The sequence below is a fragment of the Sminthopsis crassicaudata genome, chromosome 4, assembly GCF_048593235.1.
Source record: "Sminthopsis crassicaudata isolate SCR6 chromosome 4, ASM4859323v1, whole genome shotgun sequence".
In the NCBI taxonomy this organism is placed as follows: Eukaryota; Metazoa; Chordata; class Mammalia; order Dasyuromorphia; family Dasyuridae; genus Sminthopsis; species Sminthopsis crassicaudata.
In genome coordinates this window covers 164,937,160-164,964,588 of record NC_133620.1, presented here as the reverse complement: position 1 = coordinate 164,964,588, position 27,429 = coordinate 164,937,160, and the positions used below count along the sequence as shown (strand labels likewise).

At 34.1% G+C, this 27,429-nt stretch overlaps 1 protein-coding gene across 2 annotated transcripts in view; it reads right to left on the bottom strand.

The window, feature by feature from the left end:
- The window catches only part of SLC18B1 (solute carrier family 18 member B1), a 47,853-nt gene that overhangs the window by 5,598 nt on the left and 14,826 nt on the right, over window positions 1-27,429 (bottom strand). For both annotated transcript variants that reach the window (XM_074309804.1, XM_074309805.1), the window contains exons 4-12: window positions 26,118-26,213; window positions 20,370-20,443; window positions 19,090-19,237; window positions 17,883-18,039; window positions 9,865-10,001; window positions 8,015-8,116; window positions 4,986-5,077; window positions 3,894-3,989; window positions 521-595 (exon numbers count right to left, since the gene is read on the bottom strand). In XM_074309804.1, the coding sequence (XP_074165905.1) occupies window positions 521-595; window positions 3,894-3,989; window positions 4,986-5,077; window positions 8,015-8,116; window positions 9,865-10,001; window positions 17,883-18,039; window positions 19,090-19,237; window positions 20,370-20,443; window positions 26,118-26,213 (977 nt within the window). The remainder of the gene's footprint in view (window positions 1-520; window positions 596-3,893; window positions 3,990-4,985; window positions 5,078-8,014; window positions 8,117-9,864; window positions 10,002-17,882; window positions 18,040-19,089; window positions 19,238-20,369; window positions 20,444-26,117; window positions 26,214-27,429) is intronic.

The window sequence follows — 27,429 nt, the reverse complement described above, 5'->3', positions numbered from 1 at the left end:
AAGAAAAACTATAAGTACCTCTACTTAATTTTTTCTTGGCCATGAAAAGAGAAAAGGCTTGTTTAAATTAGGAAGCAACTTAAAAAGGAGCAAAATTTAATTAAAGAATGTAAAGTGTGATTTAACACACAGCAGAGGTCATTTAGTCTAACCTCATTTTAGAAGTGAGGAAACCAAAGCTAAGAGGGGGAAGGAGAGCGATGTGAACAAGCATTTATTTTAGAATGACAACTATGTGCCAGATACTGTGCACTTCATCAATAAGAGACGATAGGAAACTTGCCAAAGGTCATACAATTAGTAAGTAGCAGAAAGGAGATCTAAATTTGCATCCCCTACTTTACATCAAATACTTTCCACTAGTTCCATAATGCTTCTGAGAGGATTTCAAGAATCAAGGGATTGAAATTGATATACCAATTCTCATATATAAATCTTATACTATTAGCACAATAAATCTCACATGAAAACTCCAGTAAATATAAGTAAAGCAAATTCTACAGGAAAAATAACTTCTTACCCAAGTGACCACATAGCACCCAAAAGCCCAGACACAAGTCCCAATGTGCTTAATCCTTCTTCAAATCCATTTTCACTAGAGAAAGAACAATCAAATATTTATTAAGCAGAAGTGTTGATAGTTTAAGAAAGATAAAGACAGTGACAAAAACCTTGTTTCCAATGTATTGCCTCAAGAAGCAATGGTAGGAGTGTTTTAGACTTCTTTTTGCCTGACTTCTTTGGTCTGTATTCCCAATGATGGGATCACAGTTTAGTCATCTTTCTTGTCTGGTTGAAGGAGCTGTCCAGAATAATTGGACTAATGAAACTTCCACTGAAATGTATCTGTAAATATCTTTTCCTATAGCTTTTCTAACACTGACTTTCTTCCTTTTTTTAAATCTTTGCCAATTTCTTCCTAAATTTCTATTTCTCCCAACAGATGCCATCACCTTTCTGCTTCCCTTATAACAATTCTATATCTTTATTAAAAACAATTCTGACATTTCATCCCATATCATGCAAATTGGCAAAGATTTAAGAAAAGAACATTTATATTTTAGTTTGTATTTTAAGCAAAAGGGAACCAATGGACTGTAAGGACCTGTGGCTAGATTTGAACTCGGGTTTTTTCTTCTTTTTTTTTTTTTAATTTTTTTTTTCCCCCTGAGGCTGAGGTTAAGTGACTTGCCCAGGGTTACACAGCTAGGAAGTGTTAAGTGTCTGAGATCAGATTTGAACTTGGGTCCTCCTGAATTCAAGGTTGGCACTCTATCCACTGAGCCACCTAGCTGCCCCTTGAACTCAGGTCTTGCAGACTCCAGGCCCAGTCCTGTATCAATTATTCTATCTAGCTGCTAAGATAGAGTACTGCAGTGGGAATCTGGAGGGAGACCTGAGTTCATATCTAATCTCAGACATTTAGTGCTGGACAAGTCACTTAACCCTGAACTGCCTCAATGGCCTTAATGGGGTTGATAATAGCACCTAACCTTCTGCCACTTCCTCTTTGGAGTGTCCTCTATTCATCTGTGTCACTCTATGCAGATTCTCAGGACTGTCACCATCTGTAGGCAATGGGGCTACTCTCCTTTCATTCCCAAGCTCTCTATTCTAACACTAGCCTCAAGCTTGAATAACAAATATGCATGTTACCTTCTGATCAGCCTGGCCTCTCAATTTATTAACTTCTTCAGGTCCCATAACCCAGATCTTCATTCCAGATTCCATGCATGCTTAGAAGTAGTCAAACATCAGAATTCAATATCACCTATAACTATGAATTTTAGAGCTCAAATTCCTTTCTGTGATCCTTATCTGCTAATCTTTGATTTCTTTCTCTGCTTTACTTTTTTATAACTAGTACCTCTATCTGGTCCTTTTCATATAAGCCAGAACAATTTTGTTGTAGGCTCACTTTCTTTCTTTAACCCTGAAAGCAAAAAGTTTAATAACATACTGCCTTTTATTCCCATACTCCCTTATATTTCAAGTCCTGTCATTCTTCAGTCTTAGACCCTCCCTGTCTATCTACTTTGCTCAAGTTGCTGAATGCTATAAGAACGTATACAACAGTGTTGACTGGGTCCACTACAAGGATGTTACCTAATATCATCTGGGCCCTCATTGATGCATGAAACTGCCTTTAAAAAAAAAAAATGCCATATTTCTCTTTTCCCACTTTCATTATAAACATATAATAACTCAGTGGGTTATCTCATACAAAAATATAAAAGAACTGACAATATACCCAATATTCTAATCCCTCAATTCTGCAAAAAGGAGATAGGTATGGTTTCTTTTTTAAGTCTTTTTTGAGACGGTGCTTGGTCATTAGAATTATATGGCATTTGTTTTTTTGTTTGTTTGTTTTTGGTTTGCTGATGTTTTCTTTCCATTTATAAGATTGTTGTCATTAAATAGATAGTTTTCCTGATTCTGCCTATTACATGGTTTCAATTCATTTATATTTTCCTATAATTCTCCAAAGTGACTTGACCAGGAGTAACACAACCAGTTAAGTGTCTAAAGCCAGATTTGAACTCAGCCCTTCTGACTCCATGACTGGTAGATTATCCTTTATACCACCTAGCTATCCCTGTCATCTCTGTTCTTTTCAGAGAAGATTAAAGATTTAGGAGCTAGAAAAGACCTTGGAAGCCTTCTACTTTAACCTCCTCATTTTAAGTCTTTCTCATAATGATGATTTGATAAAGGCCTAACAGATAGCTAAATAGGTGGTTCAGCAGATAAAAGTGCTGGACTTATAGTCTGGAAGACTTGAGTTTGAATACTAATTCAGTCACTTTGTTAGGTGTGTGACTTTGGGCAAGTTACTTAATTTTATTCAGCAGCCTCAATTTTCTCATCTGTAAAATGGGGGTATAATACCCACCTCACAGAGATGAGATAACATATATCAATCAGAAATAATATATAGTGAGTGTTATTATTATTGTTGTTGTTATTATCATCATTAAAGAGACTGTAGCCTACAGAGGATAAGTGACCAAAGTCATATGCGTAGTATCAGAAGTAGCATTTGAATCTAAGTTCTGACTCCAGCGTCATTAGATGTTTTATTATGTCATGATGCCTCCACTTAGCCAGCTTATCTCCTCTTTTAATTACGCAGTTCCTTAATTATATACCTTATGCCATTTCTTGAGTATAAGTGATAATAGGAAATATTCTATTAATTGTTTTATGGATTACCTGTAAGTCTGATGCCCTAGACAGTTCTGAGATTTATATCATGATGCATTACTGGAGAAACACTTTTGTTGAAAAGATGGTCTTTGTGCTTGGTATTTTTAAAAGCCATGTTCAGTTTTTCTCAGCAGCCTCCTAATCTATCTCTTCTGCTTCTAAAATCCACATAGTTGTCAAAATAATCTTTCTGGGAGATGTCTGTCACTCCTCAGCTCAAAAAGCTGTAGTGACTTCTTATCACCTATAGGAAAAAATATCAAATCCTCTGCCTATCACAGAGCACTGGACTTATAGCCAATAAAATCCAGGTTCAGTAAGATCCTGTGCCTCAAACACTGGCTCTCTGAAGTAAAACTCTTCATAAGTCACTTGGCTCATTTCATTGAGGCTCTGCATTCTTATCTGTAAAATGAAGGGACTGGACTTAGTGATCTCTTAAGTTGCCTTCCAGTCCCAACCTATGATGACACATACAACCATCAAAAAGATAACTGTAACTTATACCCTAATTTAAACATTCATTTATTAATAATTTATGGGATCAAAAATCTTGAAGGTTTTAAGTAATAAGATCACTTACCTTCTATGACAGTGTTTCTCCACATGGTGAAACTAAACAAAGTTTTCAACACATTATCTCAAATACAAAAATAGTCTAATCAATTGAATTAATCACTTACTATGCGCAACTGAGTATCTCTGGAAACGTTGGTATTATACTCATTCCAGCAGAGATGCCATTCACAACCAGTACTAGGATTATCAGCCAGAGCTGACTACCAAAAAAAAAGAATTAAGAAAGAAAAATTAGTGTTTTAAAGAAAAATGAAAAGCTAGTAAATTGTGCTAATGGTATTAACATGATAAGTTAGTTTCACACAGAGAAGAACTTGTTGACCACTGACTCTAAAAGCCATGATTCCTAACAGGAAAGGGGAATGCCTGAGAATGTAATCATCAGAGGAACTTCTCTGCTGCTGAAATCATATATAAGCATAAATACCCCATTGAAACCCAGTTATCTCCTTATTCTAAGAGTAGCCCACTTACTTTACTTAGACCTACTTATCATGTTTCCTTCACTTTCCTCAGGTTAGTTCCAACATCTTTTGAGTATTAGATTTAGATTTAGATTTTGGACTTGTTTGTCTTGCTTCTTCTAAAGAATCTCTGGAAGCCAGCAAGATGGCAAATCCTTGCCATATTTACTGCACGACTGAATTTTATATTAGCAAAACTTGGACTGGTTGCTTTGCTAAGCTGGGAAGAAATCCAGCACTCAGGGTCTTTAGTAATTCTTGCCCCCCTCAAAAGCAACCAGTTCAAGTTCACCAGAACTCTTATATTTCCATTCTAAGTTCTTAAAAAAAAAAAAAAAAAGACAAAAGAGAACAAAAGCTGCTAGATTTGGGTGAGTTTTTGTTTTTGTTTTAATCAAAGCACCAGAACTGCTTCCTTTAGTTTGGCACACAAAAAGAAATTTAGCATTAATATTTTGAAATGATGAAGAAATTTATGGGTATTACAAGCAATCTTTTCATCATACTTAATTCTTTCATTTTTCTTAGTAACTTAGATCATTTAATAAGTTCAGATTCTTGTGCTTTGAGTAATATGGAAGAGATGGCCAGAATTCCACATGTCCAACCCCAAAGTAACTCACTGATAAAAAGGAAGTTCAACAAAAAATCTAAAATTAACTTAATTACTTAAAGACTTAAAGACTTCTTAATGATAAGTAGGACAATAAATGCTGAGAAAAGAAACTTTACCTTTCAATATGCAAGATTGGAATAGGTCCTAAAAGCATATAACATACTGCTGTTATTATGTTTCCAAAAACCAAGAGCCATTTCCTTAGGTACTAAAAAAAATAAAAAAGACAAAGGCCAGATGAAATCGAAACAAGTAAAAACTTTTTAATAACAAAGTAGCAGAAGTTAAAGTTCTTTAGTATTTCCTTGGGATATAAGCCCAGTAGTAGCACTGCTGGATCAAAGGGTATGCACATTTTGATAACTTTTTGGGCATAATTCCAGATTGCTCTCCAGAATGGTTGGATTCTTTCACCAACAATGCATCAGTGTCCCAGTTTTCCCACAGCCCCTCCAACATTCATCGTTATTAGTTCCTGTCATCTTAGCCAATCTGACAGGTGTGTAATGATATCTCTGAGTTGTCTTAATTTGCATTTCTCTGATCAATAGTGATTTGGAACACTCTTTCATATGAGTGGAAATAGTTTCAATTTCATCATCTAAAAATTGTCTGTTCATATCCTTTGACCATTTATCAATTGGAGAATGGCTTGATTTCTTATAAATTAAAGTCAATTCTCTGTATATTTTGGAGATGAGGCCTTTATCAGAACCTTTAACTGTAAAAATGTTTTCCCAATTTGTTACTTCCCTTCTAATCTTGTTTGCATTAGTTTTGTTTGTGCAGAAACTTTTTAATTTGGCGTAATCAAAATTTTCTATTTTGTGATCAATAATGGTCTCTAGTTCTCCCTTGGACATAAACTCCTTCCTCCTCCACAAGTCTGAGAGGTAAACCATCCCATGTTCCTCCAATTTATTTATGATTTCGTTCTTTATACCTAAATCTTGGACCCATTTTGATCTTATCTTAGTATGTGGTGTTAAATGTGGGTCCATGCCTAGTTTCTGCCATACTAATTTCCAGTTTTCCCAGCAGTTTTTGTGAAATAATGAATTCTTATCCCAAGATTTGGGATCTTTGGGTTTATCAAACACTAGATTGCTATTTTTATTCACTATCTTGCCCTGTGAACCTAACCTATGCCACTGATCAACTAGTCTATTTCTTAGCCAATACCAAATGGTTTTGGTGACTGTTGCTTTATAATACAGTTCTAGTTCAGGTACAGTTAGACCACCTTCATTTAATTTTTTTTTCATTACTTCCCTTGAAATTCTCGACCTTTTGTTCTTCCATATGAATTCTATTGTTATTTTTCTAGGTCATTAAAATAGTTTCTTGGGAGTCTGATTGGTATAGTACTAAATAAATAGATTAGTTTAGGGAGTATTGTCATCTTAATTATATTTGCTCGGCCTATCCAACAGCACTGAATGTCTTTCCAATTATTTAAATCTGACTTTATTTTTGTGGCAATTGTTTTGTAATTTTGCTCATATAATTCCTGACTCTCCTTTGGTAGATATATTCCCAAATATTTTATACTATCGACCATTATTTTGAATGGAATTTCTCTTTGTATCTCTTGCTGTTGGATTGTGTTGGTAATGTATAAAAATGCTGAGGATTTATGTGGATTTATTTTGTATCCTGCAACTTTGCTAAAACTCTGAATTATTTCTAATAGCTTTTTAGCAGAGTCTTTGGGGTTCTCTAAGTATACCATCATGTCGTCTGCAAAGAGTGATAATTTGATTTCCTCTTTTCCTACTCTAATTCCTTGAATCTCTTTCTCAGCTCTTATTGCCGAAGCTAGCATTTCTAGTACTATATTGAATAGTAATGGTGATAGTGGGCAACCTTGTTTCACTCCTGATCTTACAGGGAAAGGTTCTAGTTTATCGCCCTTACATATGATGTTTACTGAAGGTTTTAAATATATGCTCGTTATTATTTTAAGGAATAGTCCATTTATTCCTATACTCTCAAGAGTTTTTAGTAGGAATGGATGTTGGATTTTATCAAATGCTTTTTCTGCAAGCAGAAGTTAAAGTTAAGACAATACTATTTATAAGATTCAAATGAATAGACTAAACAGTTCCCCTTTCATTTTGAGAGGGAAAAAAAAAAGAATGGTAAACTGAATGAAGATGAGGACAGAATTCATCAATGACAATCAGCATCAGCATCATAATAATAATTACATTTATATGCTACTTACTATATGCTTTACAATTACCACATTTTCATCTCATTATTATCCCTCAAAGAAAATTGAGGGAGAATGAAGAAAAAGTTCTGGTTTGCTTATTATACATACTTAGTAATCTTAGAGATGCCTTTTGAGTTATGATTTCCAGAATTAAATAATAATCATATGCCAATGTCTTCACCAAATCTCACCTTTAAAAAAAAGGCTACTTGTAAAATTAGAAGAGAGGCATGAGGTAAGGAGAAAAGGATCTCTACTGTAAACCTATTTTCTTTTAAATCCACAAATTGCAAATTTTGCCTCATACTTGTACTTTAAAAGGGGCTAAAGATTATGGGGTAAAATAACCAAGAGATTCAAATCTTTCCTTTTAAATCAAGTTTCAGACACCACTATAAGCAATATTCAACAATTGTCAAAATTGAACAATTTTGAGTAAATTAAAGAATAATGCAAATCCCAATTGGGAATAGAAAAAAAGAAGAAAGACAAGCTAAAAGGGCTACAAAACCTCAAGATTTGGCCACTAACATCTTTCCCTGATACATAACAGTTTAGTCCAAGTTAAAATGAAGTGACATTCAGTGATTTCACAAAATATCAATAGCTACTTCCTTGATCAATTCCTTCTCTTATAAATAAAATCCAAATTTTCTGCACTCTTACAATTTTAGTCTATGTTTAGGTCTCTTGTTTCAAAATCTAAAAATAAAAAAGGAAGGGAAGGAAGGAGAGAAGGAAAGGAAAAAGAAGGAAGGAAGGGAAGGAGGAAAGGAAGGAAAGGAGGGAGGGAGGGAGGGAGGGAGGGAAGGAGGGAGAGAAGGAGGGGGGGAGGGAGGGAGGAAAAAAGAAACAATACTGGTGTTTTACAACCAGAAAAATGAAAACACTAAAGTAAATTCTTAAGAAGAAAGAAAGAATACTTACTGGAATTTTATCACTTAGCAATCCAAAGAGGGGTGAAGAAATAGAATATGATAATGCCAATCCCAGAAATACGAGCCCCACATATCCTGCTGACAAATTAAACTGCAAGAAAAATATTACACTGAAGTCATATTAAGTCATTGATCTAAGCCATTGATCCTGAAGTTCAGGATCCTGTCAGTGGATTTCAGAAGGTCTCAGAATGTATATGGGAAAACAGTTGCATCTTTATTTAAAGTAACCCCTAAAAGAAACTTCTTTTTAATTAAGAATTAAAAAAAAAAAAAAAAAACAAAGCATGTTTCTGAAAATCGGTCCATTAGCATCACAGAATTTGTCAAAGGGGTCCATGAACCCCCCAAAAAAATTACTAACCTTTGATTCAAACAATGTTCCTCCTTTTACCCTTCCACCACTTTTCATCTTCCTATTCATTAGTATGAATCAACTAATAAAATTAAAACCCTTTCTTATTATATCTTCTATTCAACTTATCTAAGCCTTTTTTTTTTTTTTTTTTAAGGTAATTCTCTTTCTACTTATTAGGGAAAGAACAGTGTGGCAGGGACAGCATAGAACAGATAAAAGAACACTGAACTCTAGGAATCTGAAGGCTTCCTTCTTAAGCTCTGGGTGCTTCTCACAAGCCAGAAGCTGACAGGTCAGTAATCTCTCTGGGATTTAATTTATTCATCTATAAAAAAGAAATAAGTATGGACTCAATGAGATGTCTATATGCAGTCCCTTTGAAAATTGTAAAGCACTATACAAATTTAAAGTGGTTTACTAGTTTAGTATTTTAAATGTTTTCTTAAAGCTGATGTTATTAATTTTATCTCCTCTTCCCTTCCTCTCCCCAAGAGAAATTGAAGTCTATCACTTAGAAAATATATCTAGGGTTAGCTAGGTGGCGCAGTGGATAGAGCACCAGCTTTGAATTCAGGAGGACCCGAGTTCAAATCTGATCTCAAACACTTAACACTTCCTAGCTGTGTGACCCTGGGCAAGTCACTTGACCCCAGCCTCAAAAAAAAAAAAAAAAAAAAGAAAAGAAAAGAAAACATATGTAAAAACAGAATTTAGGATAATTCATATTCTTATCTCTAAGAAGTTAAGGCTTTAGAAAAAAAAATCACAGGATATAAAAACCTAAATAATAGTGTTTAATCATTTACATATTAAAGAAATATTAATAATTAAATCAATTTGGCCTATAAGCTAAGCCAGCTATCAGTACTAATTCTTTCAAATTATTTTATTGGATCTAATGATTTCATGAATGTGGATATTCTCTTCATCTGTGCAGATCACAACCCATCAACGCCTTCTCCTTCTGAAACAATACTTTTCTCTGTTCTCTCTCCACAGACACTACAGAGACAATTTATCAAAAATGTTCCAATGAAGACTTGGACTATGCTTAATGTTATCATCTGAAGGCCATGTACAAAAGATTAGGGATTATGCTGCTGCCCATGCAGTTTTCTAGGTCACTTTTGTCTTTTCATAGTTGTCACCTTTCCAGTGGAAGTCTTAAATTTTGTAAAACATTTTTGAGATTTGTGAAAAGCCTTTTTAAATACATGATTTCATTTGAACCTCACATTTTGTTTTCAAATGAGGAAACTGACAACTGGTAAGTGTCAGAAAGAGGTATATTCCCAGCCCCTTCTTCCCTTCAGGTGCAGCAGCATACCACTATACCAAAAGAGATAGGAAACTCTGAGCTTAAGAGAAACCTTCTGCTCTTACTTTTTTCATGTCTATATAGAGACCATTCCTAAAAGCAGAGAAGCAGGCAATTTATGGTTATATGGGAAATTGAAAATGTTCATATTAACATTACTTACTTTATTCAATACAAAGAGAGACAATGTAGGATCCAAGAAGCCAAAGCATCCACTTAAAGAAATGATGACAAATGATATAAATCCAACCTTGGGTAGAGTAATGAGTTTCCAGAATGAGTGTTCACTAGGAGCAGAATCTATTGATCAAAGTAAATAACAAGAACAACTGTAATCTTAAATGCAACTTTTGAAAAAGTTGTTGATAATTCTTATTTTTATGATCATCTTTATTTCTCAAAATACGTCTTCCCCCTCCCCATATAGAGATCCAATCCTATTAATTATGAAATGGATACCTATGAGATTTGGTAATCTTCAAGTCCAATTTTCTCATTTGAAGATATAGGTTCAGAGAACTAAAATGATTGTCTAAGGTCACAAAGTCACTTAGTGATCTAGTTGGGAATATATTTTCCAGAAACTAGAAAAGATTGCAAGTCCTTGCTTAACAAATTCTTTCTCATATTTGCCACAGTTTTTAAAACAGCACCTAACTTTCCTAACCAGTCATGAGAGTTACTCTCTTAAGTTGATAAGAAGTGATAAATGAATCATTGTCAACCCAGTGAAACAGCTTCAGTGTTATGCCCTGGAATCTAACCTTGACCTTGTGTTGACTAAATCTATTATCAGGGATTTGGACGAAGGCACACTTGCAGATGACCCAAAGTTGGGAGTGAGAGACAATGAAGACACTGGGTGATAGAGTCAAAATACAAAATGTTTCTAAAGGCTAATGTAGCCTTTAAGTTCAAATCTAAAATGATTTCACTTACCTCTGCTAAAATTTAAGTCTAACAATTACAAGCAAACAAACTCCATCCATACAAAAATCAGAAATGGAGATACTCTTCATGTGAAAAAATCTGGAAGCATCAGTTTATTGTAAGAAAACAATATGACCCAATAGTTTTTAAAAAGTTAGTACAATTTTAAATTGCATTGAGATGATACATAGAACAAAAGAAGAAACTCTACCTGGATTAGAGCACAAATCAAGTATTCTTCTGGTTACTACATTGTAAGAAGTGGTTACTACATTGGAAAACTGGAAAAGGCACAGAGAGGAGAGACCAGGAGAGTAAGAGGAGCAGAGACTACATTGCACAGTGATTGGTTAAAGTAGCAGCAAAGCATATGGGAGAGTCTCCTGATAAACTCAGCTAGGGTGTGCTATATTTAAAAGTTGAACTCCAATACAATAGGTGAGGTTATTAGGTTTAGTAGAGGATGGATGCCACCTTGTGGCTAAATATAGTAACTGCACTTTTGGAAAAGCAAAAGGCAAGGTGGTGTATAACCAGAGTTCAAACTGAGTAGTTTTGAGTCATTTATATTTAAATTCAAATGTAAATTCTTGCCTAATATTTTGAAGAAAATTTAGTTAGAATTCTCTGGTTGGTTGCTCACATTCCCTTTAAGATCATACCCCAGAACCACAAAGTTGGGTGAGAAAAATATTGCATCCAGTGTTTCTGATAAAGGCTTCATTTCTAAAATACATAGAGAATTGAGTCAAATTTATAAGAATGCAAGGCATTCCTCAAATGACAAATGGTCAAAAGATATGGACAATTTTCAGATAAAAGAAATTAAAGCCATTTCTAGTCACATAAAAAAATGATCTAAATTATTACTGATTAAAGAAATACAAATTAAGACAATTTTTTTTTTTGAGGTACCACTTCATACCTCTCAGATTGGCTAAGATGATAGGAAAAGAAAACTATAAGTGTTGGAGGGGATTGGGGAAACTGGGACCCTAATTAAAAGAATTGTTGTGGATTGATCCAACCATTCTGTAGAGCAATTTGGAACTATGCCCAAAGGGTTATCAACTACATATCCTTTGCTCCAGCAGTGTCTCCACTAGATCTGTATCCCACAGAGATCATAAAAAAGGGAAAAGGACTCACATTTGCAAACATGCTTGTGGAACTTTTTGTAATTGCAAGGAACTAGAAATTGAATAGATGTCTATCAGCTGGGGAATGGCTGAATAAGTTATGGTATATGCATGTAAAGGAATATTATTGTTCTATAAGAAATGATGAGCAGGCTGATTTCAAAAAAGCTTGGAAAGACATGAACTGGTGCTAAGTGAAGTGAGTAAAACCAAAAGAAGATTGTAAACAGCAACAACAAGATTATGTGATAATCAACTGTGATGGACTTGGTTCCTTTCAATAATGAAATGATTCAAGATAATTCCAATAGACTTGTGATGGAAAGAATCATCTGCAATCAGAGTGAGAACTATGGAGACTGAATGTGGATCAAAACATAGTACTTTCACTTTTTGTTGTTTGTTTTTTTTCCCTTTGGATCTGATTTTTCTTGTACAGCATGATGAGTATGGAAATATATCTGGAAGAATTGCACATTTAACCTATATAAGATTGTTTGCTGTCTGGGGAAGGGGGAAAAGAGAAGAGAGGGAGAGAAATTTGGAACACAGATTTTTAGAATGTTGAAAACTATCTTTGCATGTATTTCAAAAAATAAAAAAAAAAACTATTGCAAAAATAAAATAAAATAAAATTATGAAAAAAAAGACAATACCACAGCCCCTCAAAGTGTCTCCTAGTTGTTTTATATTTAAAAATCATTTCACAATAATTATTCACAAGTTGAAATGACAACTTATCAAGTTATAAGTCAGGAAAAACAACACTGTCAGTTGCACTGAGGCTGGTTCACAAAATTATAGTAAAATTTCAGCAGGGACCATTATTTTAACAAAAGTCTTACAATCTTAGCAAGGTACAAGAGACAAAAAGAAAATTCTGCCGGATTCTGGCAGAGACACATTTAATTCAGTGAAAATAATCTTGAATTTTTAGTTATATGGACAGGTTCATATCTTATTTCATACCCTTATGACCTTAGAAAACTACTTAATTTCTCTGAGTCTATTTCCTCATCTGAAGATGGAGAAAATACTGCTTCTACCATCTTTCCTTTACAAAGCTATAAGGAAACATCTATAGAAATGTTATTTTTGGAGTAATTTCAATATAGTACCAACAAATAATTGCACAAGAGAATCTGTGTAAAAGACAACAAAGATACATGAATAGAAAAAGAAAAAGAATTAGACCGGTTCTGTAGCAAGTGTGAAGGAGACATACAAAAAGCTCACATGTTTTACTCCTATTTATTCCATGTCAAGATTTTCTGAGGAAGGATTCCAGCATACTGGGAAGATCCCCACCCTATAACCCTGCTTCCTAAAGGGCTATAGAAGGTAGGAGAAGGGCTGCTCAGTGAGTTCCTTTGAGATTTTTCTCATTTTTTTGTTTGGGTTTTCAAAGAAACTGAAAAGAAGTGAAGAATAGGTTGTAATCTGAGAGTAACAACATCAATGAGAGCACAAATCCATTAATAATAATTAGTTACCCAAGCAATACATTATTAGAAAATTTTTGTTAAATACATACTATTTAATTATCCCTGCCCTATGGAAACTAACAAAAAGCAAGTATTTGTTTTAAGTACACTGTAGGAGGTGACCAACAAGATGAAGGCTTAGATTAAACCTCTTCAAAATAGAAAATATGCCGCTGAAACACAGCTATTTTATCTTGAACACCAAAAACCCAAACAAATAACCTGATGAAATAACAACTGAGAAGAATCTCTAATTCGTTTTTTTTTTTTTTTGTTTGTTTGTTTTGTTTTGTTTTTGAATCCCTAACTCTTTACAGGGTCATTTAGCAATCCCTCCCAACACCTCCTACAATCCTCCAGGAAGCAAGATTGTATAAACTGAACTGTTTTCATAAGAATTCAACTTTATACTCTAACTTATCTCCCTCTCTCCCAATGTTACAGAAATACAAATAGAAGATATTAGTTCTGCTAAAAACAGTGGTCAACCAGAGAGCAAGAGGAATTGAGACAGAATGTCTATATGGTTGTATGGCATTCCATAAACCCTGAGGGAAAGAGCACAGTATCTACCTGGGGTCACTTCTGTCTCCCAAGAAGCATTTAAGGCAGTGATCTGGAGTGATAAGTGGTGACTTGCCCAGTGAGGGAAGAAGCTGAGATACTTTGAGATACAAAACTCAAAGGAAACTATCATCAAAGAAGGAGTAAAAAAATGAGTAAAAGAAAATAATAAAGGGTTTTTTCCCTTTTTTAGAAGCTGAAATTACCAAATATCTCAGGAGGAAAAAAAAAATCATTAAAAACAATGAGCACAAATAGATAAGCCAACAGGGAAAATAATAATATTAGAAGAGAATATAACTTCTAGGTCAATTAAAAGAATTCAGGCACTGATGCAATGTAAAGGAAATGAATCAATGCCTAAAGAGGCAAAAGAGCTTGTAAATTTGCAAGAGAACATGGGGCCACAGCAGTTTATTCCTGAATGGTTTAAAAGAGAAATTAAAATTCTGAAATATATGTCCTGAAGAGCAAAAATTATGGGTAAAATAGAAAAATCCAAATTCACATGTCCTTATCAAAGAAACAAGTGAGAATAATTGAGAATACAAATATATAGATGAAAAGGACAATTGGAAGAAAAAGAAAAGCACAATGCAATAATATTAAAAACAATGCAAAAACATTAAAAAGTATCTCCATATAAATAAAATATACTGAAAAGCTTCAGCGATATAACTTAGGAATTATAGGGTTCCCCGAAGAACACATTAAAAAACCTGGACACAACATGACAAGAACACTGCAGAGAATTTTTGAACACTGCAAACAAACTGTCAATTAAGAAAATCTACAGATTACCTTTAGGAAAAAAAGAAAAATGAAAACAATAAAAATTATGTTGCAGCTTAAAAGATATATGGAGATTTAAAAATAATTCCATTAAGATAAAACAAATTACAAAGTGACCATGAGAAAGACTTTCAAATATAAAGGGGAAAAAAATTCAAATGACACAAAATTATTCTGCATTAATCAGAACCACAGGAGGAAATGGAAAAATATATTCCAGAGCAAAGGAACTCAAAATGAGGCCCAAATTTATCCTGTAAATCTGAACCTATTAATAAAAAAAGGTGAATGTTCAGTTAAAAAAAAAAAAAAAGTATTTAAAATATTCCCAGAGAGAAAACTAGATTTAAAGAAATTATCTGTTGCTCAAATATCCTAAGCAACAGAAATACAGAAAGGGCAAACAAATATAGTGACCAAGGACAACAACATAATAAGAAAAAGACCACATTAAAGAGATTTCTTTCTAAATGTACATGAGGTGATGATGACAAGAATTAAGAACAAAAATTAAATAGAAGGGATGATGAAGAAACAGTTCTGAAATATCATGGTGTAAGTTTCATAGCCCTTCACCTACAAGTGGATTTATTTTGGAGGGCAGGGCTGAGTTACAGAACAGGAGGATGTGTAAGGGTCAGAGCCTCCTCTGTACTGACCTCAGGCGCAGTAAAAACAGGAAGTAAACAGGCAATAAAGCCTGAGACCCCAGAAATGGTTTCTGTGAAACAGGGACTGCCTTGTGGGCGGGAGCTCCATCACATTGAGATGGCATCTTTAATAAGAGGTGTCTCCTTCTCTGTTTGGCTGTGCATATGTCCTCATAGACCCTATTTGAGCTGTGAGATGAGGAAGCAGATTCTCTTTGACCTGGAATAAATTAGGAGTTCACTGGGAGTCAGCAGAAGGTCAGCTAGGCAGGATGTGTAATAAAAGACCTTGAGCTTGCACATGGCTGTTTTTGAGCTATCATGTATTTAAACCATCGTTCATATGAAATGAAGGCCAGAGATCTCTGATGACCTCAGACAGAGGTGAGCTTGGTAAAACTGGTCACTATATTTGTTTGCCCTTTCTGTATTTCTGTTGCTTAGGATATTTGAGCAACAGATAATTTCTAAGCTGCAAAACACAGTGACCAGAGGTTTCTCTAAGGGCCTGAGAATTAAGAGAGACTGGCAGGAGTGAATGCTGAGTGGGCATCAACAAGGGTATCCACAAATGTAGTGAATGCCTTGTGGGCATTCACAAGGACATATGGAAGGGATAGAGGGGAATATATGACATATCTTAATCAAGTTAAAGGTTAAAAAGAAAAAGGAAGTATTCTGTAGTGTCTCTGGAAAAAGGTGCCCTTCCAAAGGATGAAAAAGAAGGCAGAAGACTGAAAAGGTAAGAAAGGAGAAATATTATTTCATTGGTGGGAGGAATGCTTTTATGGGGAGAAGAAACGTTTTATAAAAGGAAATGGGCACCTTACAATAGGTAAAATCTACAGGGATTTGATGCTTAGAGAGATGATTCATTCTGTCTTAAGGAACTAAAGTTCCTGGGCACAAGTGAGGCTAGAACAGAGGAAAAGCATAGACCCAGGAAAGAGACTTCAAGGAAAATGTGGACGAAAAATACCAAAGAGATGCCTAGATGATCAAAGGCATAGGAAAATTTCTAATGTGGGTAAAATACTTTCTATTACCTGTAGGAAAATGCTATTTTTAAGATGAGGAATAGCAGAAAAAAAGCAGGCCAGGCACAAGATCACTGGACAATAACACAGAAACTGTTTCGATGAAGAAACCCTATCAAATTGATAAACCTTGGAAGCTTTAATTTCATGAGGAATAGAAAGATCAAAAAAGCCCAAATAAGTGTAAGGGTCATGAATGAAAGAATAAAAATCTAGAATAGAGAAGATGGATAATGAATAAAATTAAGGGAAAGAAATTTTTTTTAGAAGAGAGCTGAACCTTTTTTTTTTAAAAATCATGAACAAAATAAGTTGAAGGCAAGAAAAAGAAGGAAAATTATACTTGACCACTTGACTGAGAGAAAAAAAGAAAGGGGGGAGGGTAATCAAATAACTAAATAAAAGCAAGAAAGGAAAAAGGTCCTCTCAAAAGCTACAAAGGAAGAGAAGGCACAGCCTGCATAGTTTCCTTACTTGGGAGTTCCCAATACCAATGAAATCTTGGGTCAAGTTCTTATCTCTATCAAATAAGGTAACATTTGAAATATTATTGTGTTTATTTTTAATTGAAGGATTGAAAATAAAATAAATCAAACCGGCAATTTCCCTCTACTCAGTGCTAAAAAGGGAAAGGAATTTAACTGGTAAATGAAATTTCTACATGAGGAAACTCATGCTAAAATAGCAAGTCAGCATTCTTCTCTTCAACTTAATCAAGAGCAAAAGTACAGCATGGAGAAATGGGAAACTGGCAATTGTGGAATATAAGGAAGAAAAAGAAGTTCTGATTTGAGATAACAGAAAGTGTCAACTGGGAAAGGCATGACCACTATAGAAAGAATCATCCCTAAGCAGATGCTAAAGATAAGCTTTACTTTATGAGTTTATTTATAGCTAAGTCTCACACCTAACAACACAGAGTTTGCAGAACTATACTCTCCTATATTTCTTGGTCTTATGGATTGTCATTTGGAGTTCCTTTTGCTCTATTATCTTATTGCCAAAACATGACTGTTTATTATTATATTTTAAATGGAATAACCCAACTCTTCTACTTACTACTTTGTTACTTTAAACAAATCATTTAAAACTATAGTTCTCAGTTATTTCATCTATAAAAGAGCTTATGCTAGATGTAAAGGGGTTATATTAAATAGGGATTTTTAATCTTTTTTTTTTTTTTTTTTTTGTATCATGGGCTCATTTGGCAGTCTAGTAAAATTCAAGAATCCCTTCTCAGAATAATGCTTTTTAACTGAATAAAACAAAATATATAGGTCCACAAAAGAAACCAATTATTTTGAAATATGGTTATCAAAATATTAAAAAATCAAGTTCATGTCATATAGTTATTAAAATATAAAAAAATCAAGTTTATGGATTCAAGGTTAAGAAACTCTAAATTAGGTTGATCCCCTTTGGTAATAAAGCTATAATTCCATAATAATAGCTGCATCTTTTAAAAGATATAGACAGAAATAAACATAAATCATGTGTTCATAATCAATTTGGGGAGGGGTTATAACATTCACAAGACTATTCTGTCTAGTCAAGTACCAAAAGTGAGTAGGAAATGTAGTCTTACCATAATTAGGTAAAATACACATGTTGAGAGGCACCATCAGTAGAACTAAACATCCAAGAAAAATAAAGGGTACTTCATAGCCAAAGGTTTGGTATAAAAAACCACCTAGAGGAGGTCCCAAAACTAGGCCCAGACCAGAAAAGATTTCAAGGCTTCCCTAAAAGTAGGAAAACAAAGAAAAATCAAGTGAATGTGTTTTACTGGTAACATTAAAACTGATAAGTTCTTAAAGGCCATCCAGAAGCAAACTACTGCATAGCCATTTTCCCTCATCAAAGTTAAGCTAGCTTCCTTGAACTTAACTAGAGGCAGTTATTCTGCTGATAGGGTAGCTTTTTATAATAACCAGCATAGGTCTTGGGTACATACAAAACAAGTTCCCCACCACTAATAAGGTTTTTCTTCAAGGAAATAAGAAAGCCCATAAGAGTGAAGTGTAAGAAATGAGTGGCAGTACAAAATCTAGAAATTAGAGTGATATGTGATAAAACCCTCTGTATAGTTGTTTTATATCCATGCATTACTCAATCTTCAAAATGTCCATGGCAGCAGCCCATAGTTTTGAATATTTAAAAGTGAGGGTTAGGACCCAAATTTTCATGCTACCCCACAGAGAGTAGATCTTGTACCAATGCAAATGTGGCTACATTCATGCTTCCACCTAGCTGGAGAAAAAGGGGGAAAAGTAGTTTCAAAGAAAATTAGAAGTAAAGGAATAATTTGGCTTTTACCTCATTTACTTATAATTCTCTCTCTTCAGAAGGTTGTGAAAAATGGGTTACATCTTCCTAAGCAACTACAAAGAGTCAGTAATGATAATTCTGTGGTCTTGGAATATAAGATAGGAATGCAGTATTTTTTTTTTTCACCCAGACCTGTGATTCCATCCACATAGTGATAAAAACTGGTGAGAAAATGCTTTCTACAAAGGCAGATGTTCAACTATTTGGTAAATTATGTCTTAGAGAGGACTATTTGGAACACTGAGAGGCTAACTTCAGGGTCACCAATGTGTGTTTTCAAAGTCAAATGGGATCCTTATTACTCTGAGGCTCTTATTTTCTATCCTGCTTCTCAAGGACCTAGTATAATAAAAGTATCAGGAGAAGAAAATAATATTAATATGTATGGAAAAAAGGGTCCACAGCCTCTTTAGACATGGGAAAAACTCAGAAGCCAAATATTTGGCAAGCATTTAAAGACATACCATTACTGTAGCTACGTTATTTGGAAAAGCTTTTGCAAGAATAGAAAACGATGCAGTTATTGCTGCAGCAAAACTTATGGCATCCACCACTCTCACTAGAAAACACAGAGTAATAAACACTGGTCCATCAGGAGCTTGGTCCAACAGGCTATAAAAGAATAAAAACAATTCTCAAATATAAAGATTTCTACCTGAATCAACAGATCAGTATAGCAGTCTGATTAGCAAATCAAATATTCAATTTCTTTAATCATTGTGAGGTAGTTTTGGGTTACATTCTCACAGCAAGGAGATCTTTAAGATCTTTAAGAATTTGCTTTGTTCTGGGGTAACTCAGTTGCTTCCTTTTTCCCCAGTTCTTGAGATAATGTTTGGAGAATATAGTTCCACAGTACCTGGCACAGATGAGGTATTTAAGAAATACTTATTGACAGACTGATGAATGAGGGTGAGAACTTAGCAACCTCAGAGTGATTTGAAATCCTTTGGTACCCTAAAAATGGAACAATTTAGTCAGAATTACCCAGAAAGGCTACCCTCAGTTTAGAGCTTTAACTTTCATGACTTTAAACTACCTTCAAATCCCTGGCACTGGTTGGCCTAAGGTAAAGAGTACCTATGATACCGTTTGAGAAAAGATTTGCTTTTACTCACTAGGGTCTACACTACATTAAAATTGTAACAGGTTAATAGGTACCTTCATTACAACCAGTTTGATGTGTCCTCTATGATTGGATTTTGTAAAATTGTAACCATCTACTATTACTAATACTACTAATTATCTACTAATAAAAGTCCTAGAGCTCAACATAACATTTCTTCTATTCTCTTTCATTTCCTCTCACTACCTAAACTGATTTTCAGAAGACAAGGAAAAAAATATGAACATCAGCAATAATGTCAGGTGTGAGCGGCTTTTTGTGGGACCTAAGATGATAATCTTCTGCATTCAAGGTACACTCGTTTTTCTTACCTAGATTCTTCACATTCTAATTCTAACTACACTAATAATATTTTTTAAATTTAATTATTTAAATGCTTATTTTTAACATTCTTTTTAAAAAATTCTGAGTTTCAAAGTCTCTCCCTTTTCCCCCCAAAAGGCAAATAGTATGATATGTCAATTGTACATGTGAAATAATATAAAACACATTTCCATATTAGCCATGTTGCAACCAAAAAAGCAAGGAAAATAAAGTAAGGAAAAAAAATTATACTTCAATTTGGCTAGTAATATATTTTGATAAGACTAGAAGCAGCCCAGAAAGCCAGATACTTACCCAAAGAGAATTGTAGCTCCTCCTGAGACAAACATTCCTGCCACAAACATAAACTTTGCTCCAATGTGTACAAGCTATAAAATGTTAAATAACAATAATGAGTTCCTTACTTCAGCGCTATATCTATGTTAACAAAACTGAGTATCCATTATATCTAAAATTGTACTAAGAGACTCAGGGGACTTATTCTTGTTTTTCCCATGTATCCAGCACCTTGCATTTTCCATGTTAAGTATTAATAAATGTTTGCTGAATTAATTTACAAGATGTGGGGAAGAGTGTGTCATATGATATCTAGCATTTATATAATGCTTTAATGTTTGCAAAGCACATTACCAAAAAACAATTCTTATGTTATCCTCACATCCCTAGGAGGTGGGTGACTTATTATCCTAATTTTACAGATGAAGACAGATGTGACACTTCATCTCCTATTATATTTAAATATATTTTTAAAAATCTGTCTGTTTTGTATCTTTTGGCTTGCTATTATATATCAAGTCAGGACAAGAGATTTTTAAATTTATAGACTATTTAAACTTGTCAATTAAATTTAATTAATTCATTATATTGTCTAACCCTTCTTTTCTTGGGTATAATCCCTTCTCACTTTTGCTTCTTGGAATCTCTACTTTCCTTCAAGACTTAAGTTAAGGGGCAGCTAGACTGTGCAGTAGTAAGGGCACTGGAAGTCAAGACCTGAGTTCGAATCCGAACTCAGACACTTAACACTTACTACCTATGTGATCCTGGGCAAGTCACTTATCCCCAATTGCCTTGCCAAAAAAAAAAAAAAAAAAAACTTAATTCAAACACCATCTTTTACAAGAAGTCTTTCTTGATACCATCAGCTGTTAGTTCCTTTCCTATCAAACCTAATGACATGATACTGCTACCATCCTGGTACAAGCCTATACCTGGACTATTTCAATAATTTGTGCTTGGTTTTCTTGCCACAAGTATCTTCTTGCTCTGGTCCATGTTCCACTTAGTGTGTAAATTGATCTTCTTAAGGCAAAAGAACAACCATGTCATATTTCTACCCCTTCTCCCAAAAAGTAAACTCCAGTGGCTTCTTAACACCTCCAGGATCAAATACCTCTTTTTGACTTGTAATGCCCTTCATAACTTGGTGGGTTTTTTACCTTTTCAAATTTTCTTACACCTTACTTCCCTTCATGTATTCTGTGATTCAGCTTCCTTGATGTTTCCTAAACATAACATTCTATCTCCTGACTCAGCATTTTCATTGGCTGTATACTATTTCTGGATTCTCTGTTTCCTTATCTCCAACTTCTGACTCCCCTGGCTCCCTTCAAGTCTCATGCTGGGGACTTGAAATCTAAAAGTTTGTTAACAGACTACTTTGTATTCATTTTGTATGTATTATACATGTATTTATACAGTGTGTTCTAAAAGTATTAATGTAGCTTTAAACTGTTAAAGTTTAAAATTGCAATATTTGGAACTCCCTGTATAGGCATATCTTCCAATTTTGTCTGTATCACCAGAACTGGGCATGGTCCCTGGACCAAAGTCAGTCAGTTGGTCAACAAGCATTTATTACGTAATTACTATGATGGAGTTCAGTTACAAGAGAGAAAGAAACACCTGAGTTAAATCAATTACCCTTTTCTTGTTTAAAAAGCCCCTTGAAAATCACTGCCTTGCATAGATCAATTAAACTATGAACTTCGATGTGCAGGGATACTTAAAACAGACAAGTTGTAGTGGAGAGCTCTGACAAAAAATAGTGATCCACTGGAGAAGGAAATGGCAGACAACCCCAGTATCTTTGCCAAGAAAACCTCAGAAGGGAAAAATATCAATGGAGTCACAAAAAGTTGGACTGAACAAAAACAATTTGCCAGACACTGTGCTAAGTGCTGGGAATATAAAAAAAAAGCAAAAGATAGTGCCTATGCTCAAGGAGTTTACAATTGAATAAAGGAGATAAAATATAAAGGAATGCATAAGAAATGCTCATTGATTGATTAGACACAGGGTATAATGAGGCTTTGCTGAGTATGCCCTGAGCAGCTAAGGTGACGGAAACCATGGGACCTGCCATCTTCCACAAGGTGATCTGGGCATAATCAGCAAAGCCCTATTATAAAAGTATTAGAGGAAAGTGACCAAACTTGTGTTTTCACTGACATAGGGAATTTCAAGGTGAGGAAACTCTCCAACCCCAAGCAAATCACCTCCTTCACATCCTCAGTGAACAGTGAGAGATGACCTTGAAGTATCAGAGGTGGAACATGAACCCAAATCTTTCCCGTTCTGAGGCCAGATTGGTATCCATTATATTCTCTGTTAACTCTCTATATTGTATTTTTAAAATGCAATTATACATGGAGGATACTGGAAAGATGGCAGAGTAAGTTGGTAAATTTCAAGGTCTCCAGATTTCCTCCACAAACAGAATAAATTTGTGCTTCAGGGAAAATACAGAGTGGTAAAAGATTAAGAAGACTTGGGGCAGAACTGGGGTCTCCTGGAACAATCCAAGAAGATTTGAAGAAAAATCTCAGGCCAGGGATTAACCCATGTAAACCAGATTAGTTCCAAAGAAACTCCAAATGAGGAGCTCTGGGGTGGCTAGAATTTCAGCTGGAACCACAGAAACTTTCATTCCCTGGACTGTTGGTGGAACCAGGTCTGAGTCTGGGAAGATGGAGGAAACTACTGCTGATTAGGAACACCAGGCCCAACTGTGATGCAAAGCCCTGGCCCTGGGCAAGAAGGAACCAGCACCTGGTGAGTGCAGAAGCAGTGGAGCAAGAATGCTACTGGTTGCAGGCACTTACTGGAGAGTGGAGCTCTTGGTTTGGGGTTCCTGGTCAGAGGAACGAACTTAAGGGAAGCCAGAGGCATCATTCCCTCACCCCATTATTAGAGGTACTAACACTAATCTCTTATTAAAAAAAAAAAAAAAAAAAAAAAAAAAGCCAGCAAAGAAGAAAGGAACTCCTCCCCCATAGAAAGTTACTATGAGAACAGGGAAGACAGGAGTTCATCTTCAGAGGAAATTACTGAAGTAAAAAAAGCTGCTACCCCAAAGAGTAGCATTAAATGGCTCTCTGCCAAGAGAGAATTTATAGAAAAAAAATCAAAAAATAATTTAAAAATCAAATGAGAAACATTAAGGAAAAACTTTAAAAAAAAATAAAAACCATCCAAGAAAAACAAGAAGATTAGGGGAAAAAAAGTTAACTAACTAGAAAAGGAAATATAGTCTCAAAGGTGAAATCAACCCTTTGAAAATTAGAATTGAGAAAGGGGAAGCCAATGAAGCTAGGAGAGACCAAGAAATAACAAAACAGATTCTAAAAAACAAAAACAAAAAAACAAACAAACAAAAAAAAAAATTTGACACAATAATCCAAGAAAATTCTCCTGAAATGATAGAACATGAAGGGAAAGTAGAAATAGGAAAAAATCCACCAATCACCAACTTAACAAGATCCTTTGTAAAAAAAAAAAAAAAAAAGAAAAAAAACAACAAAAAACAAACAACAACAACAACAAAAACACATAGAATATTATTGCCAAATTTTGAAATCCCTAGAGCAAAAAGAAATTTTGCAAGAAACAACAACTACAAAATATTCAAATATATTGGGGCTACAATTAGAATTGTTCAGGACTTATCAGTAGCGACCATAATAAACTGCAGATCCTGAATCATATCTAGCAGAAATCAAAAGAACTTTGACACAGACCAAAATATCATATCCAGCAAAATTATTTATAATATTGAAAGAGAAAAATTAACATTCAACAAACTGCAGATTTACAGAACTCTATCAACCAACCCAAATTTAATGGAAAATTTAACATCTGAGCCAATAGCAAAGACAATTTCAAGGAATTCAACATGACAAATTGGTTTTTTTACATGAAAAATATATACAATATATTTAAGATTGACATCCACAATAGGGAGCTCAAAAGAAAAATCGGGATAGAGTTAAGGCAAAAATAGTAATTATATTATACAAATGAGGTACAGAGGAATAATAGGCACAAAGGCATTAGAGGAAAGAGAAGGGCTCCTAATTTTGAAAACCTATTCACATTGAGAATGGGTTCAATAGGCAACACTACATATATATATATATATATATATATATATATATATATATAATGAAGCATATAGCACCCTCCAAAATCTACAAAGAAACAAGGAGAGAGAGGGGATGTAAAGGGTGAGGGAAGCAGACAAGGGAAGGATCTGTGGATGGGGAGAGGTTAAATAATAGCAAGGCAAGTTAAGGAGCAGAATTATGTGTGTCTACAAAAGTACACATAAATATATCCTTTCTTAACTACAACCTGCTTTGAGGTATTGAGGAGAAAAAAGGAAGAAAAAAAGGATGAAGTAAAAAAAGTGCACAACACAGAACAAAAAAACAATTTACAAAGAAGTAAAGAAAATACCGACATTCATGAGTATAATTTTTTCTACTTATATGTGTGTGTGTGTATACATATATATAGAGAAATGCATATACTTTTTTGTTGAAGTGGTAATTTGTTGCTATATATTTTGTGTAGAGGGCCTCAGATAGTGGAGGAACTCTGAGTAAGGTATAAGACCCTTCAGTCCAGAGGGAACCTGCTGACAATATCAGGTTAGGCTTCCCATCTCCCTTTAATGCCTCTCTCTCACTCTTCTTGAGAAGTCTAGGAGGGTGTGACCACCTGTGTTCCACTAGAAGCAAGGGATATTTATAGTAAGAGGAATTTATATATCTATAGCAGGCTGCTTATAGTTAGCACATAAAGAGTATGCTGTGGTGATTTAATAGTTCTATAGTTGGCACATGCTCAGTATACTGTAGTGATGTAATTGTACTAAGGTATTTAGAGGCTAAGAGGACTTGAAATAAAGGGATTCCATCTTTGACCAATACTCATGTTTCCAGCCTCATCACTCCTCCATTAAGTCCAAGGACTCGGGCTGGTCCTGAGATCCTCCAGAGAGCTAGTCCGGATGATATATTTTGGCACCCCAATTTTGGGGTTCTAGAAAACATACTACATTTTGAACCCTCCCTGATACTCTGCTAGGCACATGACAATATTCTCTTTTGTTTTCTTTTCTTTTGCATTCTTTTTCTATTTTTCTTTTTTTCTATTCTTTTTTTTTAATAAAATAAATTTTTAAATGCAATTATATACTTAAATGCAATTTAATGTTTGAAAAAATTGCTTTATCAATGTTGGTATTTCTTCCATTAATATATATTTCAAGTTCTAGTTTTTGCATTTATTTACTGTGCAATATTAGAGAGTTGTTTAACTTGTCTGTTTCTTCATCTGTCATATGGGGATTATCATATATAATAAATTTTATATATATATATATATATATATACATATATATATATATATAAATTAGTTGCCAAACTTTTTTGTTGTGATCAAATTAAACAAAATGTAAAATAACATTATAACCATACATCATAATATAAAAGTGTACTATTATTATACTTGAGTAATGCCTACAAATTTATTTAATAGCTATAGTTAAAACAAAAAAAATCTTTGCTTAAATCATTATTTCTGAGAACAAAAGTATAAACAGAGGAGTAATTCATGATATTATTTCTTCCACCCAATATATATAGCATGATCACTCCTATACTAAGGGGAATGAAGGAAAAATCATTGAGAAAACATGATAAATCAAAGATCATCATCATAAACTACAATTTACAGATTAACCCTAAAGATACTTACATATTTCCCAAATAACAAGCATGATAGCAAGTCGAACAGAGCAAAACATCCAAAGATCATTCCAATAACTGTATTGCTTACATTCTTTTTTTCAGCCTTTAGAGGAAAAAAAAAAATTAGCATAACAAAGGCAAAATAAATCTTTAGAAGAATAGTCTTATTCTGAATAAGGAATAGGAGAAGATGGGTTCATATTCTATCCCTTAAGATATTCAAAACTACAAGATTAAGATCAGCATTCCCTGGGAATAAATACTCAGTATCAACTCTAATATGAATGTGGCAGTGACTTGTAGTCAGCAAGATTTAAATGTGGATCTTGCTGTTGACACTGAATTAGCTAAACATGAATTAATATAGGAATTAAATTAATAAATAGGACAGCTCTAATGGTTCCTTGAAATGAAATGTAAGCAAGTTTATAGTTGTTATACCACTATAGGTTCTAACTCAACAACACTTCAGAAGTTAGATTGCTAGGGGGAAAAGACAAATTCCAAAGAACTATGTAATAGTAGTAGTAGTAATAGCTAGTACTTATATAGTGCTTTAAAGTTTGTAAAGCACTTTACAAAAATCTCAATTCATCCTCCCAACAACCCTAAGAGATAGGTACAATTATTATACTCATTTTACAAATAAGGAAACTGAGGCAAGCAAAGGTTAAATAACTTGCCCAGGATTATATAACTAGTAAGTGCCTGAGGTCAAATCTGAATTCATGTTTTTTTAATGTCAGGTCCAACAACACTCAACTCACTGTGCTACCTGTTATTGTGTTGTAATGATTTTCAGACTTTGTAAGTAGAAACTGGTAAACCTAACACTAGGGGAAGTTATTCTCAGTTATTCTTTTCTATAGTCCCAAAAATAAATAAATAAATAACAACTATTCAAAAGAAGAAAAATCAGAATGTATGGTAAAGTTACTTTCTTTTTTTATTTTTATTTTATAATTATAACTTTTTTTGATAGTACATATGCATGGGTAATTTTTTACAACATTATCCCTTGCACTCACTTCTGTTCCTATTTTTCCCTTCCTTCCCTCCACCCTTCTCCTAGATGGCAGGCAGTCCCATACATGTTAAATATGTTATAGTATATCTTAGATACAATATATGTGTGCAGAACCGAATTTCTTGTTGCACAGGAAGAATTGGATTCAGAAGGTAAAAATAACCTGGGAAGAAAAGCAAAAATGCAAACAGTTTACATTCATTTCCCAGTGTTCCTTCTCTGGGTATAGCTGATTCTGTCCATCATTGATCAATTGGAACTGAATTAGATCTTCTCTTTGTCAAAGATATCC